The 13,041-nt window shown below is 41.7% G+C and overlaps 1 protein-coding gene across 3 annotated transcripts in view; it reads right to left on the bottom strand.

The window, feature by feature from the left end:
* The window catches only part of LOC117515760 (proprotein convertase subtilisin/kexin type 5), a 41,655-nt gene that overhangs the window by 16,451 nt on the left and 12,163 nt on the right, over positions 1-13,041 (bottom strand). For 2 of the 3 annotated variants that reach the window (XM_034176470.1, XM_034176469.1), the window contains exons 6-9: positions 11,971-12,165; positions 4,314-4,400; positions 4,021-4,219; positions 3,702-3,925 (exon numbers count right to left, since the gene is read on the bottom strand). In XM_034176470.1, the coding sequence (XP_034032361.1) occupies positions 3,702-3,925; positions 4,021-4,219; positions 4,314-4,400; positions 11,971-12,165 (705 nt within the window). The remainder of the gene's footprint in view (positions 1-3,701; positions 3,926-4,020; positions 4,220-4,313; positions 4,401-11,970; positions 12,166-13,041) is intronic. The other variant, XM_034176471.1, reaches the window with a different exon arrangement.

Here is a 13,041-nt window from a genome sequence, read left to right as displayed (position 1 = left end):
CGCAAGGTGATGATGCTGGAACTTTTGTTTGGTGCCGTTCCAATGAGATTTATAAAGATGACTGCCTGAAGAGAACATGTAAATTTCCACAGTCATTGATGATATGGGGCTGCATGTCAGGTAAAGGCACTGGGGAGATGGCTGTCATTACATCATCAATAAATGCACAAGTTTACGTTGATATTTTGGACACTTTTCTTATCCCATCAATTGAAAGGATGTTTGGGGATGATGAAATCATTTTTCAAGATGATAATGCATCTTGCCATAGAGCAAAAACTGTGAAAACATTCCTTGCAAAAAGACACATAGGGTCAATGTCATGGCCTGCAAATAGTCCAGATCTTAATCCAATTGAAATCTTTGGTGGAAGTTGAAGAGAAAATGGTCCATGACAAGGCTCCAACCTGCAAGAACTTTGTGACTGCATGTGTAGTTGGGCTCTCTGCCATGGAGTGGTGCAGAGAGGAGGAGACGTACAGAGCCAGATGTGTGGCTTCATGCGGCTCTCGTCTCGCGTGTTTTCCCAAATATCAGGCACATGCAGCAGGTGGAACACCTGCAGAAGCGCGCTGAAGAGCACTGAAATGAGACTTTTAGCTGACTTGGTGTCAGCAATCAAACTGAATGCAGTGCAGCAGGGTTTAATTGTGCGCACGCTTCTTCCTCCGCCGGACTGGAGGAGGTGCAGAGATGTCTGGCTGCATGTGAGTCTCCTCTCGTTCCTCTGGTTCCTCTGGCTCAGACTCGTTCTCCCGCTCATCGGTTACAACAGCAGGTGGATCACCGCAGGAGCATCCTGGGAGCTTCAGCAGGAACTGTGGAACGACACTTGGCTGACTTCGCATCACTGGTCCTCTTCGGCATTTACTACATCAAACTGAACGCTTGTGGAGCCGAGTTTAATGTGCGTACGTGACAGAAAAGTGATTCATCGTGGCACGCAGTGAAATGTGACGCCACGTTACAAGTCGTGTCAAAACTTGACAGTTTCCATGTCACTTCGTAATAACCCGTGACAGTTTGGGCTCCAAGAACCATCACAGGAACCATACGTACGTTGTCACGTTCTATTAAGGATCACTACTCATCAAGATGGATCAACACGCTCAGTTGCAACCTCCAAGACATGAGACAAATATGAGGGTGGTGTGTGACATCATGGAAGATTTTTTGACAAACACATGCTCCAAGAATATCAAGAATATCACGTACTATTAAGAAACCTATTCAGATGCCTTAAGTCACATTAAGAATGTCAGGAATGTGTCACGAATGACAGAAAAATGACATTCGTAACGTGTCTTGTTATGTGTAAACGCACCATTATAAATCAATATATATGGCTTAGTAACGTAATACAGTGATACAACACTCACCACGGTACACGTTTTTTTGTTTTTTTTTATAATTGGAGCAAGACGGAGCGCGCAGCATGACGACAGACAGTGTGGATTCTGATGATGAAGGAGATGATCCCTCTTTTGTTCTGGATGAGGAACCAGAGCAGGTGGGTCCACCGACGTGCACATAGATCTCCACAGCTTCTGTTTGCAGTTTCTCCAGGACTCAGGTGCTATGAGCTCCATCCATCCTGGAACTCAGAAATGCAGACACACACTGCTCCAACTGTGGCTCCAGGCGCGTTTCAGTTAAAGCGTCGAGATCAACATTAGCTTCGGTTTCGTTTAGTTCCTCTTTCGTCCCTTTTGTGCTCTTGCTTCACAGGCTATTCGGTGATAAAGCTCTCTTGTCAACCTTTTCTCAACAAATTGTGACTTTACTTTTTTCCTTCGTTCAGGAATCATCGTGTGCTGTGTGACTGGGCCATAAGCTGATCAGCACAACAGCACAAATTACACTCACAAACGGCACTGGGACCAGCAAGCTTTCCTGAACTGAACCCTGTTAAAAAGCTGTGACACATTTCCCTCAGGGGCTGAACTGACTTTTTACATAGAGAGATTTCTAAAGAGATCTGAGCGGGAAAATAAGCAGTTAAAAATGTTAGGCGCATCAGAATGATCAACTCCATTTCCACCAAAGGTTTTTTTGGCATCATGAGCATATTTGTTAATGCCCCTTCACACAGAGCCCAGATGAGGCCGAATGGCGCACAAAGGAGGATTTCACCTGGGTTGAAGTGCGATCCAAAAAGCAAACCCGCAGGTGTAAACCACCGAGACATAATGGCCAGGAGGAGCACGCAGCAATCGTAAAGTCCCACAGTTCTTCAACTTACTCCAGCAAAACAAATGGAGACAAAAATAAATATAACCCAAACGTCGGTGGGGTTTCTGTTTCCGCCAAAAACAGCAGCACTTTGATAAATCCACGGGCGACCCAAGCCATTAAATTTGGTGATGCTGATTGGCCAAACATTTATTATATTTCCTTAGCAACCACACATAATTGGTCATTTCGCTGACTTCAAGGGGCAGATGAGTGAGCGCCCAAGACGAGAAATGATACATTCTCTGCTTCTGTCGGTGGAATGCTGTTGAATGAGAGTCAGTTGGTGGAAATGTTGATTTAATAATTCAGATTACATGTAGGCATATACTATTAAGTAAAACTGACATTGGTAATACTTTTTAAACACATATATTTTATAATGTTTCCCTCCACATCTGGAAGGGCGGTGCCTCAGCGCCCCCTATGGGCCAGCTGCCACTGATAGGGAGAATTGAGTCCTGGAATGGATACTTCTATGGTTGTGGTGGAAGAAACTGCATAGTTCAGCTTTTGTATGTTGTACCACCTGTTATACAGCTTCATGATGAAGTGATATAAAGAAGGCTATTCTTAAAAAAAAAAACAAAAAACACATGAGACATTTCAGCTGCGGCTTGCCAGAATGCAAGTGAGAAACCTGAGCTTTGATTTGATTCAGTCCACTCCATTCAACCAGCTGTGAATGGAGATGCAAGTGGCAAATGCTGCACCATTCCAAGTTTCTCCACTCACATCCGCAGAAGCCTATAATACTTTCAGAGTTGTCATGGGTGTCTTGGTGACTTGCATCACCACTCTCCTTCCAGCAATCTGAGAACTGCCTGTTTGGTATAGATTTACCATACAGTACCATACTGTTTCTAGTTCTTAATGACTGCTTTAAATGAAGTCCAGCGCATATTCAGTGACTTGGAATGTTCATGTATCAATCACAACTTGTTAACAGAAAGCTGGGTGTAAAACTGATTATTTAATCCTTAGGTTTAGAACATATTACCACTGCCTCAATGTTTTTGGAAGGTCTTGCAGACCTTAAATGCAGGAATGGATGTGTATTATACACAAAATAGCGAAACGTCCTCGCGTCAAGCAACACAGTCCAGTTGAAGATTCAAGCTTCTCTACTAACAAAACATGAGATATCTTGGGTTGATACTGTCTTTTTTTCACATAAAGGGAGTAGAGCGGATTTAGGGCAGGCAGTGCATTTGGCCATGGCCGATAATGTCAGTTTCAAAGATTAGCTGAAAAGTATCGGCTCATTGACGAATGTAACATCACTAGATCAAAACAACTTACTATGGGGGTAATATACTGGTAAACTTAATATGAAGGAAACTCACAAAAATAGGTTATACTGACAAATCCGTGCATGATAGGAAAGATTTTAAGGTGATGTTCATGACCAGCTGACCAAAATCCCCAAACTACACCCAAAAATGTGTTGGTTCTCCAGAGTAACTCACTGAAACAGGTCCTGTCATCTGAGCAAACATCACAATGGGGAGGACAGCGTCTGCAGGTGCCGTCATCAGCAGGATATGTCCGCAGGGAACAGTTGAGTCTGCACAAGCCATTCTCCAGGAAGTAGCCATCAGCACATGACAGACACTGGGTCTTTGTCCCATCACATGTCACACAGGAGCTATCACAGGCTTCACATGACCCCTCTGTGCTCTCAAAGAAACCCCTGAAAGTCAATCCAGGAGTAGAGAAAGCATGAAAGGTGACACACAGCACTCAAAGAGACACATTTAGAAGGGTTTAGACACTCCTGCTGCTTACTCTGGACAGTTTGACCAGCACGTCCCCTGGTGGAGAAAGAGTTTATAACTGCCTTTGGAGCAGCTGATGCAGTTGTCACTGGTGTCCACGCAGGCCTCACAGTTTGGTGAGCAGTTCTCACACAGCTGAGTGGCAGAGTTAGCGAAGGAGCCTTGTGGACACTGAACCACACAAGAACCGTCTTGATCCAGGAAATATCCTATGTTAAATGAACAGAAACACACAACACGCATGCAGTGAATGAAGAGACTGTTTCCTGTAATCACCTCATCCCTGTCACAAAATATTTGTACCTTTGAAACACGAAGAGCAATCCAGAGCTTGTGGGCCAAAGCAAGTCTTACAGGATGAGTCACATGAGTGACATTCACTGTGTTTTCCTAAGAGCAACAAACCCACAAATGCTATTTAATTACAAAATGAGTGGCTTTGCCAAGACTGTTTAAAAAACTGTTTTATAAAGAGCATCATTAAAGTTGAACAATGACAAAAGTGGACCACTAGAGGGAAGTAGAGCATTTGTTGAGGAATAGCATGACAGTAGCCCGAGATCCGGCCTGAATTAGGCCGGATGCTGACCTCTCTCTCCTACCCTGTGATTGGTTGGCGGCCAAGACACTGATGTCAGCCTCACTTTGGTGTACAAGCGCTGCTCTCCTCTCGTGAATGGCCTTAAATGGTGGCCAGTATCCGGCCTAATTCAGGCCAGTTGTTGGCTAGCATGACAGCTGCTAGGGCTTGGAGGTATACACTTGGGAGCCAATTGATGTGTGTCACGAATCATGACAAATGTGATCTTACAAGTAGTGCAATTTGTTGCTCCAATATCTGGTGATTTTTTTGAACTATTGCATTTAGAGGTGCATGTAACACTGCCACCCAACTTGCCACTGCCAGCCCCTTACACACCAAAAACTCAAAACTCACACATCTTCTGTGTGATGTCTGGAAACCACCAGGTTCCTCAGAAACTCCTAATCCATTATAACAGAGACAAAGTTGATAAAACACTGGCCAGGAAGTACCACACAATGTGCTTCCTTAAACACAAGGGTGCAGTGAGTATAGCATGTCAATGGCTGCCACTAACACGCCATGCTCACGCCTTCTTTGTGACAGTAGCTTCAGAATTTTTGTTTGCAATATCTGTTGTGCAACATGGTGGCTTAGTGGTTAGTACTGTTGCATCACAGTGAGAAGGTCCCATGTGTGGCATTTGTATGTTCTCCCCATGTTTGTGTTGCTTCCCTCCAAGTGTTCTAGCTTCCTCCCACTTCCAAAGAATAGGTCAATGGATGAGTCTAAATTGATGATAGGTCTGTGTGAATGTCTGTTTGTCTATATGTGTTAGCCCTGCAATAGACTGGCAGCCTGTCCAGGGTGCAATCCGCCTCTCGCCTAATGACCACCGTGACAGGCTCTAGCATAGTGATGGGTATTCATAAGATTTTATCAATATCGATGCCATTATCAATTCCACTTATCAATCTGATTCCTTATCGATTTCCTTATCAATACCTCTTGTGAATTTTCTGTGTACTAAAAGTAGGCTTTACAGGTTTTCTGTGTCAATAACATTTTACTGAGTCTTAAAGTAAATAAATATGAAATTGGTCACTGGATGCTTGATCTCTGGACATAAAAAAGACTGTAGTTATGGTCAAAAGCATTTCCTTTCAGACATTAACGGCATAAATGAGCTGAGCTCAGGCAGCTGGGCTGCAAGTCAGCATCAATGTAATTCATAAAGAATGAAGGATGTCTCATTTTGGGAGGAAAAAAACGTTTTGGCCGATTGTAGTTTATTGTTTGTATTACAACATTTGGACAGAGGGGCCACTTGATTTAAAACAGGGATTCGCTTTGAAGTTATTCATTCCAGCTGGACTCTACCTTGACTCGGCAGAGAGCAGTGCAGCGTTTGGAGCTGTGCAAACGGTACGGAGGACAATTCTCCTTTCTTGCCCGCAACAAGACAAGAGTCCCAGTTAGTGACTTTAATCTGCACAAAAGTGACTCATGATTGACATCTTTAAATGGCTTTGAGAGGGGTTAAGAAGCGGACTTGCCGCTTCTGAAAAGTGGCGAAGCAGAGAACCAACGAAGCTGCGGGACAGAGCACTGCTTCATCGGTTCAAGCTTCAAAGCGGAGCTGTTACAGAAGCGCTTGATTACAAACCCGCTGCAGGGTCTGCAATTAATGTAGAGAAATGATCATTTTCCCGACAAACACCCTCAAAAACAATGGCGCTCTGAAGGACCGATAAGGGAATCGTTAAACAAAAAGGCCATTGATGTCGGTGGATCAAATCATTTCTTAACAATTCTTGAAAAGAACCAGTTCTCGATACCCAACCCTACTCTAGCATCAAGTTACCCTTAACTGGAATCAGCAACTGCAGAAAATGGATAAATGGACAATCTGCAACAGCCCATCATGCAGACAAACTCTTATTGATATTTTGTATTAATTTTTTCTGTACTCGATGTGAAAATTAGACACCACGGCTACAACAGGTCGCATTGACCCAAACAGCAAAGCATCTGACAAGGATCTCTGGCCGCAGCACAAGTCTGGCCTCCCTTCCTTGGCCCAGACCACTTTAGGCTTGGAAATGGCCAATTTCCTTAATTTTGCACTCACTCTTTGGCTGCCACTCTTTTAAGGCCCTTTTTCCCAACCTGACCTCTGAGACACTTCTGGGGTGGTCCAAAGGTTTTGTCTGCTTTAATGTTACCAAAACTAAAAGTGCAGTTTAGATAAAGTTATCAGATGATTTGGCACAAGGTTTATGCCAGACACCCATCCTGATGGGCCTCCATGTTGCATGAGGAACAGGCAGGGGTGGTCTTGAACCAGAAACCTTCCATTCCAAAAACAACTGCACTAACCTCATGGCCGGCCTAGAATTACAGCAGCTGTATGGCTGCAAAATACTCTGTGCCCTCTGCTGCAGAAAAGTGGCACTACATTATTTATTCTTCATTGGTAAGAATTTAATTTGAACTAGAGCACCATCCTTGTAGAGCACAAACCTCCACCAACACTAGTTTCCAATTCCACAAATTTGTACTTTGGAGAAAGTTTTCAAGGTCAAAGTCCTGTTAGAAGTGGCTTTCCAATCAAAAGGGCTTTTCATTGTTTAAAAGAATTAAATGTACACTAAATCCACAATCCAGATCAGATCCGGATCAAATTTTGTCAGGTGATAGTGAGTGCCAGTTTGCTCCTCACTTTCAAATATGAGAGTGATTGGGGCATATTTGATTAAGATATAATGTAAAATATACATTAAATGGGGTTTTAAATGTTAAATTTAAGTAGCCACAAAAGCTGTAATCCAGATCAGATCCGGATCAAACTTAAAGGATAAAGGATACCATCCTACATAAGGAACTAAAATATGAAAGAGATTTGATCTTTTTTGAAAGACATAAATTTTTGAAAATTTGTTCAATGTTAAAGATAGAGATTTTTCCAATTTTCCAAGATTTTTCCTGACTTTACCCTTTGACCTATGACCTTGAAAATTGAATCACATCTTGCTTATCAGGTTATGAATCTTCAGTAAAAAAAAATTCATAACAATATATGAAAAACTGTGGGCTTCAGGCTGTTCACAGATACACAGACAAACAAACAAAAAAACATTGCGCTTACCTCCGCCAACTTGATATCTTGATTCTGGACTTTAAAAATCAATTCTCACATCATAAAATGTGTATCATGATGTCCTGATTACAATCCCCCCCCCCCCCCCCCCCCCCCCCCCCCGAGGGTCACGTCCATTACGATGTGTAAAGTGGTCTGTGCAAAATCCATTTTTATCCACCTTTTAAACTTAAGTATGGTGGAGTTTCACATTATAAACATTCTCTGGAAGCAAAACATCACACAAAATAAAATTACACAACAAAAATAGAAATGCAACACATTTGTTTTCATTTTTCACAAGTTGTAGCATAAAATATCTAAGACCTCTCTCTTCTATGCATACATAGGGCTAATTTCTCTCAAATTTTGTTCACAAATTTGTTAAAATCCCTGTCTGTGAGCATTTAGCCTTTGCCAAGATAATCCATCCACGCCGGCAGGTACAGTTTAGACACTGATTAAACCCAACAGCATGATTATCGCACAGATGTGCGATAATCATGTGCCTCTGACTGGGAATATATCTTTGATCTTTTACGTCAACTCATGAAAAGTGGAGCAAAAACAAAAGTGCTGATTTGTATTTTCAATGAATCTGCTTGATTAAATAGCAGTGCAGCATACAATCATTCAGACCGATCCATCAAACACTACAGGTGTCACTAATCACACCACGAGGCACAAGATGGCATAAGATGAAAACATGGTCAACAATAATGTTGACAGATAAAAAAGGAGACACGGGCCCTGCTGTGCTTCAAACAGAGAAGATTTTTCAAAGTGCCCTTCACAAATGGCTCTTTGACAGAAAAGTGATGCAGTGGTGTAAATTCCAGCAGGGTACCACATCTGACCTTTAGTGTTGTGGTTATTTGATGGGATTCAAACATCTAACCACTCCCACACACACACACACACACACACACACACACACACACACACACACACACACACACACACACACACACACACACACACACACACACCATAAAGTGTCCTTGAACAAACACTGAATCCTGCACGCGCTGGGAGGCTTCTGACCTTGAGAATATTAAATGTTTTTGTTTTCATTGAGATTTGAAACTACTGTCAACATAGTGGCTTTTGTCTGCAACAGGGGTGGGCAGTGAGGGCCAAGACACTGCAGATTTTCTTTGCGACCAATCACCTCAGGAGGTGGTTTGCTGATGAACTTTTCCCCTGAATATAAACACCAGGTTGTCAATGAAATCACCTGCTGGGGTGAATGGTAGTAAGGCAAACCTGCAGTGTCTCGGCCCTTCATGACCACCCCTAGTCTACAAGGTCAATTAAATTTGCCTTTTTACTTTTTTTAAGCAGAAGATAGGATGCTACTTTGGCTTGCTCCTGCTCTGAATTATAGATCCAGATCTGAATTATAAAATGTGTTTCTACCATGTATGTCAAGTCAAGTCTGGGAGCCTGCCTTGATGCAGTGTGGTGCCACATCCTCAACACCACAGAAAACACCACAGAATCTCCCCAAATCCTAGACAGCAAGCACTCAGGCAGGAAACTGGTCCATCCCCACCTGTAGAAACCATCTTTCCACCACAGCCAGGTGAAATATAGGCATCCCTTTGGCCTTCTCTAGCTTCTGGGTCCTCAACACTGAGGCATCTACATGATGGACCATGCCCAAAGAAACACACCACTGGGGGTGGGTGATAGGAGCTAAGATTGATATCACATTATTTTTCACTTTTTGGACAGTGACTGTATTATACCATGGTATTACAGGTATTGCACGATATGACCCCCTAAATAATTATCTTATTATTACAAACGTTTAACCTTGCTGAGCTAGCACTATTGACCCAACAAACACGGAACATCATGTGACATATTGCTGTCCATAATCTGTTGTCAAAATATGGTTGGTATTGGGTCAAAGTTGACTTGCCGACATGAAACCAACCATGAGGTACATGTGCATGCACGATACAGACTATCAAATTATACATGCACACTGTTCCATGTATATTTTGATATACACAGAATTTATATGTCGTGTACACATGATAAATAAATTATATCAATTTTGGGAATCATGATTATTTCCAAATATTTACAGAATGTATTTGTCATGTGAAAGCTGACCGCAAGCTATTTCTCTTCCCAGTCACTAAAAGATAATAGAATCGATTTGTTTGAAAAGCAAAAGCTGTCAGGCACTAAATATCCATTGCACAGTGATATATGCACTCTGTAGGTCTGGTCTACTTTCCAACAAACATTCCAATGTCAGTCTGACGTCAGTATGACTTTGGCATCAGCCCTGCCAACCGTTTTTAGATGTGATGTCAACAAACCTGGATAACTGTATTTTTTTTTGTTCCATTTCATTCAAAATTTCTGTCATCTTATATATTTTTGCTTGTCTGCTATTTCTGTATTATATTCCTTGATCAAAAATGTTTTGGAAAAAAATGAGGAAAAACAGCAACTATTTTTAATGACTGAGAGGAAGGGCAATAGTGACCTCTAGAGGCTGTTTACCAAAAATGACAAAAAAAAAAGAAAAAAAAGGCATTACCACAATTAAGGAACATGAGTTGAAAATAGGCAGCACGGTGGCTTAGTGGTTAACACTGCTGCCTCACAGCAAGAAGGTCATGGGGTTGATTTCCACCTATGGCCTTTCTGTGTGGAGTTTGCGTGTTCTCCCCGTGTTTGCGTGGGTTCCCTCCGGGTGCTCCCTCCCACATCCAAAGACATGCAGGTTAGGTGGATTAGAAACTTTAAATTGTCCATAGGTGTGCGTGCAGCTGTGAATGTGTTTGTCTGTCTATATGTGGCCCTGCGAAAGACTGGCGTTCCGTCCAGGGTGTACCCTGCCTCACGCCCCATGACTGCAGGGATAGGCTCCAGCCCCCCCACCCCCCCGTGACCTTAATTGGAGTAAGTGGTTGAAGATGAGTGAGTTGAAAATAAATATAACACTGCACATAACATGAATCCAAGTGTGTGACTTCAGACTTACAGTATCCACTACATACATTCCAAATAACACTGGCATGACATCAGTGTCAACATCACCAAAAAGACTATATCATAACCATATCCTGACTACAATCACTAGCCTGCATCCCTTCATATTTGAACTTGATACAGACATAATAACATAAAAAACTATATGAACACTTATTCTCAATTACTGTAACATGTCAAACATTTTGTCATTAACATTAATGTTAATGACAAAAAAGTTCTCAAATTGCATATTTCAAACATGAAATATGATTGAAAAATAGAAGTAGTAACAACAAAATTAAGATGGCTGGCAATTATGTTTCAGTGATGACAAGTCTAGTCCTTTTATAATTAGTTGTTACCTACAACACTGAGGGCCTGATTTACTAAAGGTGCATATCTATAAATACTACGTCAATTGCAAATACACATGTATGCCAAGTCACCAAATGTGTCTGTCAAATTGCATGTAGGCAAACATGGACAATATGCGCTATTTAGCGTAGTTGAAAAACACAATCCTCAGTACATTGCAATAAAAAAAATACTTCTGGCCTGGCCGGGGTTCTCAATTATAGAGTGAAAAGTAATTTGTCACGGTGTTGTTGCACAATTTGTGGTGCATTATCACACCAGTGATGACTATGACACTGGTGTATTGCACATTATGGATAGGGTTAGGGGGAGGAGTGGGGTTAAGTTATGGTTAAGGTTAGGGTTGGGGGTTTTGAGTAGGGTTCATACTAGTGAGTTAAAAAAAAAAAAACCCCGTCACAAAAATTTTTATCATTTCGTGACGGGAGGATGAAAAAAAACATGAGACTGGGCTGGTATCGCACACCCCTATGAACCACATGTCCCAAATGTTGTAGCTGACACATCCTCACAATGTAAGTCATACTTCTCATTTCATATGTATAGAAGTGTCTCAAAATGTTAAAGAGGTGTTTAACCGTTCATCTCATAATTATGTAAATATTGTGTGTGTGTGTGCGCGCATGTGTTTGACTGAGTCTGGAACAAAAGCTTTCTATAAATGTTATTGTATCTCTATAATGTTCACTCACTCATCTTCAACCTCTGACTCCAATTAAGGGTCACAGGGGTTCACGGGGTAGCTGGAGCCTATTCCAGCAGCCATAGGGCGTGAGGCGGGGTATACCATGGACAGGATGACAGTCTGTCAAAGGGCCCTCTATAATGTTATGTTATTATATATTTAATTGTACTTTTTTCACAGAAACAACTGCTTTTTGCAAGAGATTCACAACATTAAGTGGTGCAGACGTTGTTGCCCTCACCATCATAGTACTGCCCCTTTGGGCAGTTGACCAAAGGGCACTGTCCATGCAGAGTCGGGTTCCCACCACGACACAGATCACAGTCTGTTGACCTTGGTCCGTGGCACGTCTGGCATGAACTGTGACATGATTGACAGCGCCACCCGATGGAGTCACTGAAGCTTTGCTGTGGACACTCTTTAACACATTCTCCTCCTGAGAGAAAATACAGAAGAAAACATGATCATGTTGCAGCTGACATGACTATTATTTTCATTAATATTGAAAAGGAAAATTATATCAAAAAGAAATTTTAAAGAGCACAATGGGTTGTGTTTGCAAACTGGCTCTGATGCTATAGACTACCTTAATGGGGAACTTTTTGGGTTTTTCAACATGGATCCTTTGTTTTGATCTTTTTGGTTTAAACGTTTCACTCAGGACAAAAACTCAGTATTGAGATATAACACAAACACCATTATGGGCTAAATAACTATACAATGGGTCAAGCTAAAAACCTCAAAGTAAACAACTTTTTGTCACCACTAAATCAGCAAAAATGTCATTATAGGTGGCTGGTTGCATGGACAGGATCCCTACAGAGGTAAACATGTGCATGTTTAACTCAGAAAATGTAAACAAACTTTTTTAACTAGTGGTCATATACTTATTGTCTTATTTTATTTCTGCAGTCAAGTTACACATTTTAACATAGGCTTCTGTGGGAAGTAACTCCCTTTTGGAGCCAGCCTCAAGTGATCATTCAAGGAACTGCAAAATTTTCCACATCTGTGTTTGCTTCATTTCAGAAGGACAGAGGTTGGGGTCTGGGTGTAGACAGTCATTGTTGTTAGCCAATATTAGAGACAACAGTTGATAAATAACTCATTACATGGTATTTCACGCTTAACAATACTGTAGCAACTTGTCCACGGACAGCAGTAGGAAAGTACTATGACCTACTAAACTGGACACAGAAACAGACAGAAATGCTACAAAAGTACAAACTACAGTTTTTAGTACTGTTGCTCACAGCAGCCACTGGATTATGAACTCGGGGTATGTGGGGTTCAAATGAGTTGAAGTCTTGGA

This window comes from Thalassophryne amazonica, chromosome 8 (assembly GCF_902500255.1).
Source record: "Thalassophryne amazonica chromosome 8, fThaAma1.1, whole genome shotgun sequence".
NCBI lineage: Eukaryota > Metazoa > Chordata > Actinopteri > Batrachoidiformes > Batrachoididae > Thalassophryne > Thalassophryne amazonica.
Note: the sequence above shows the minus strand (reverse complement) of the source record. Positions and strands in the feature narration are given on the sequence as shown.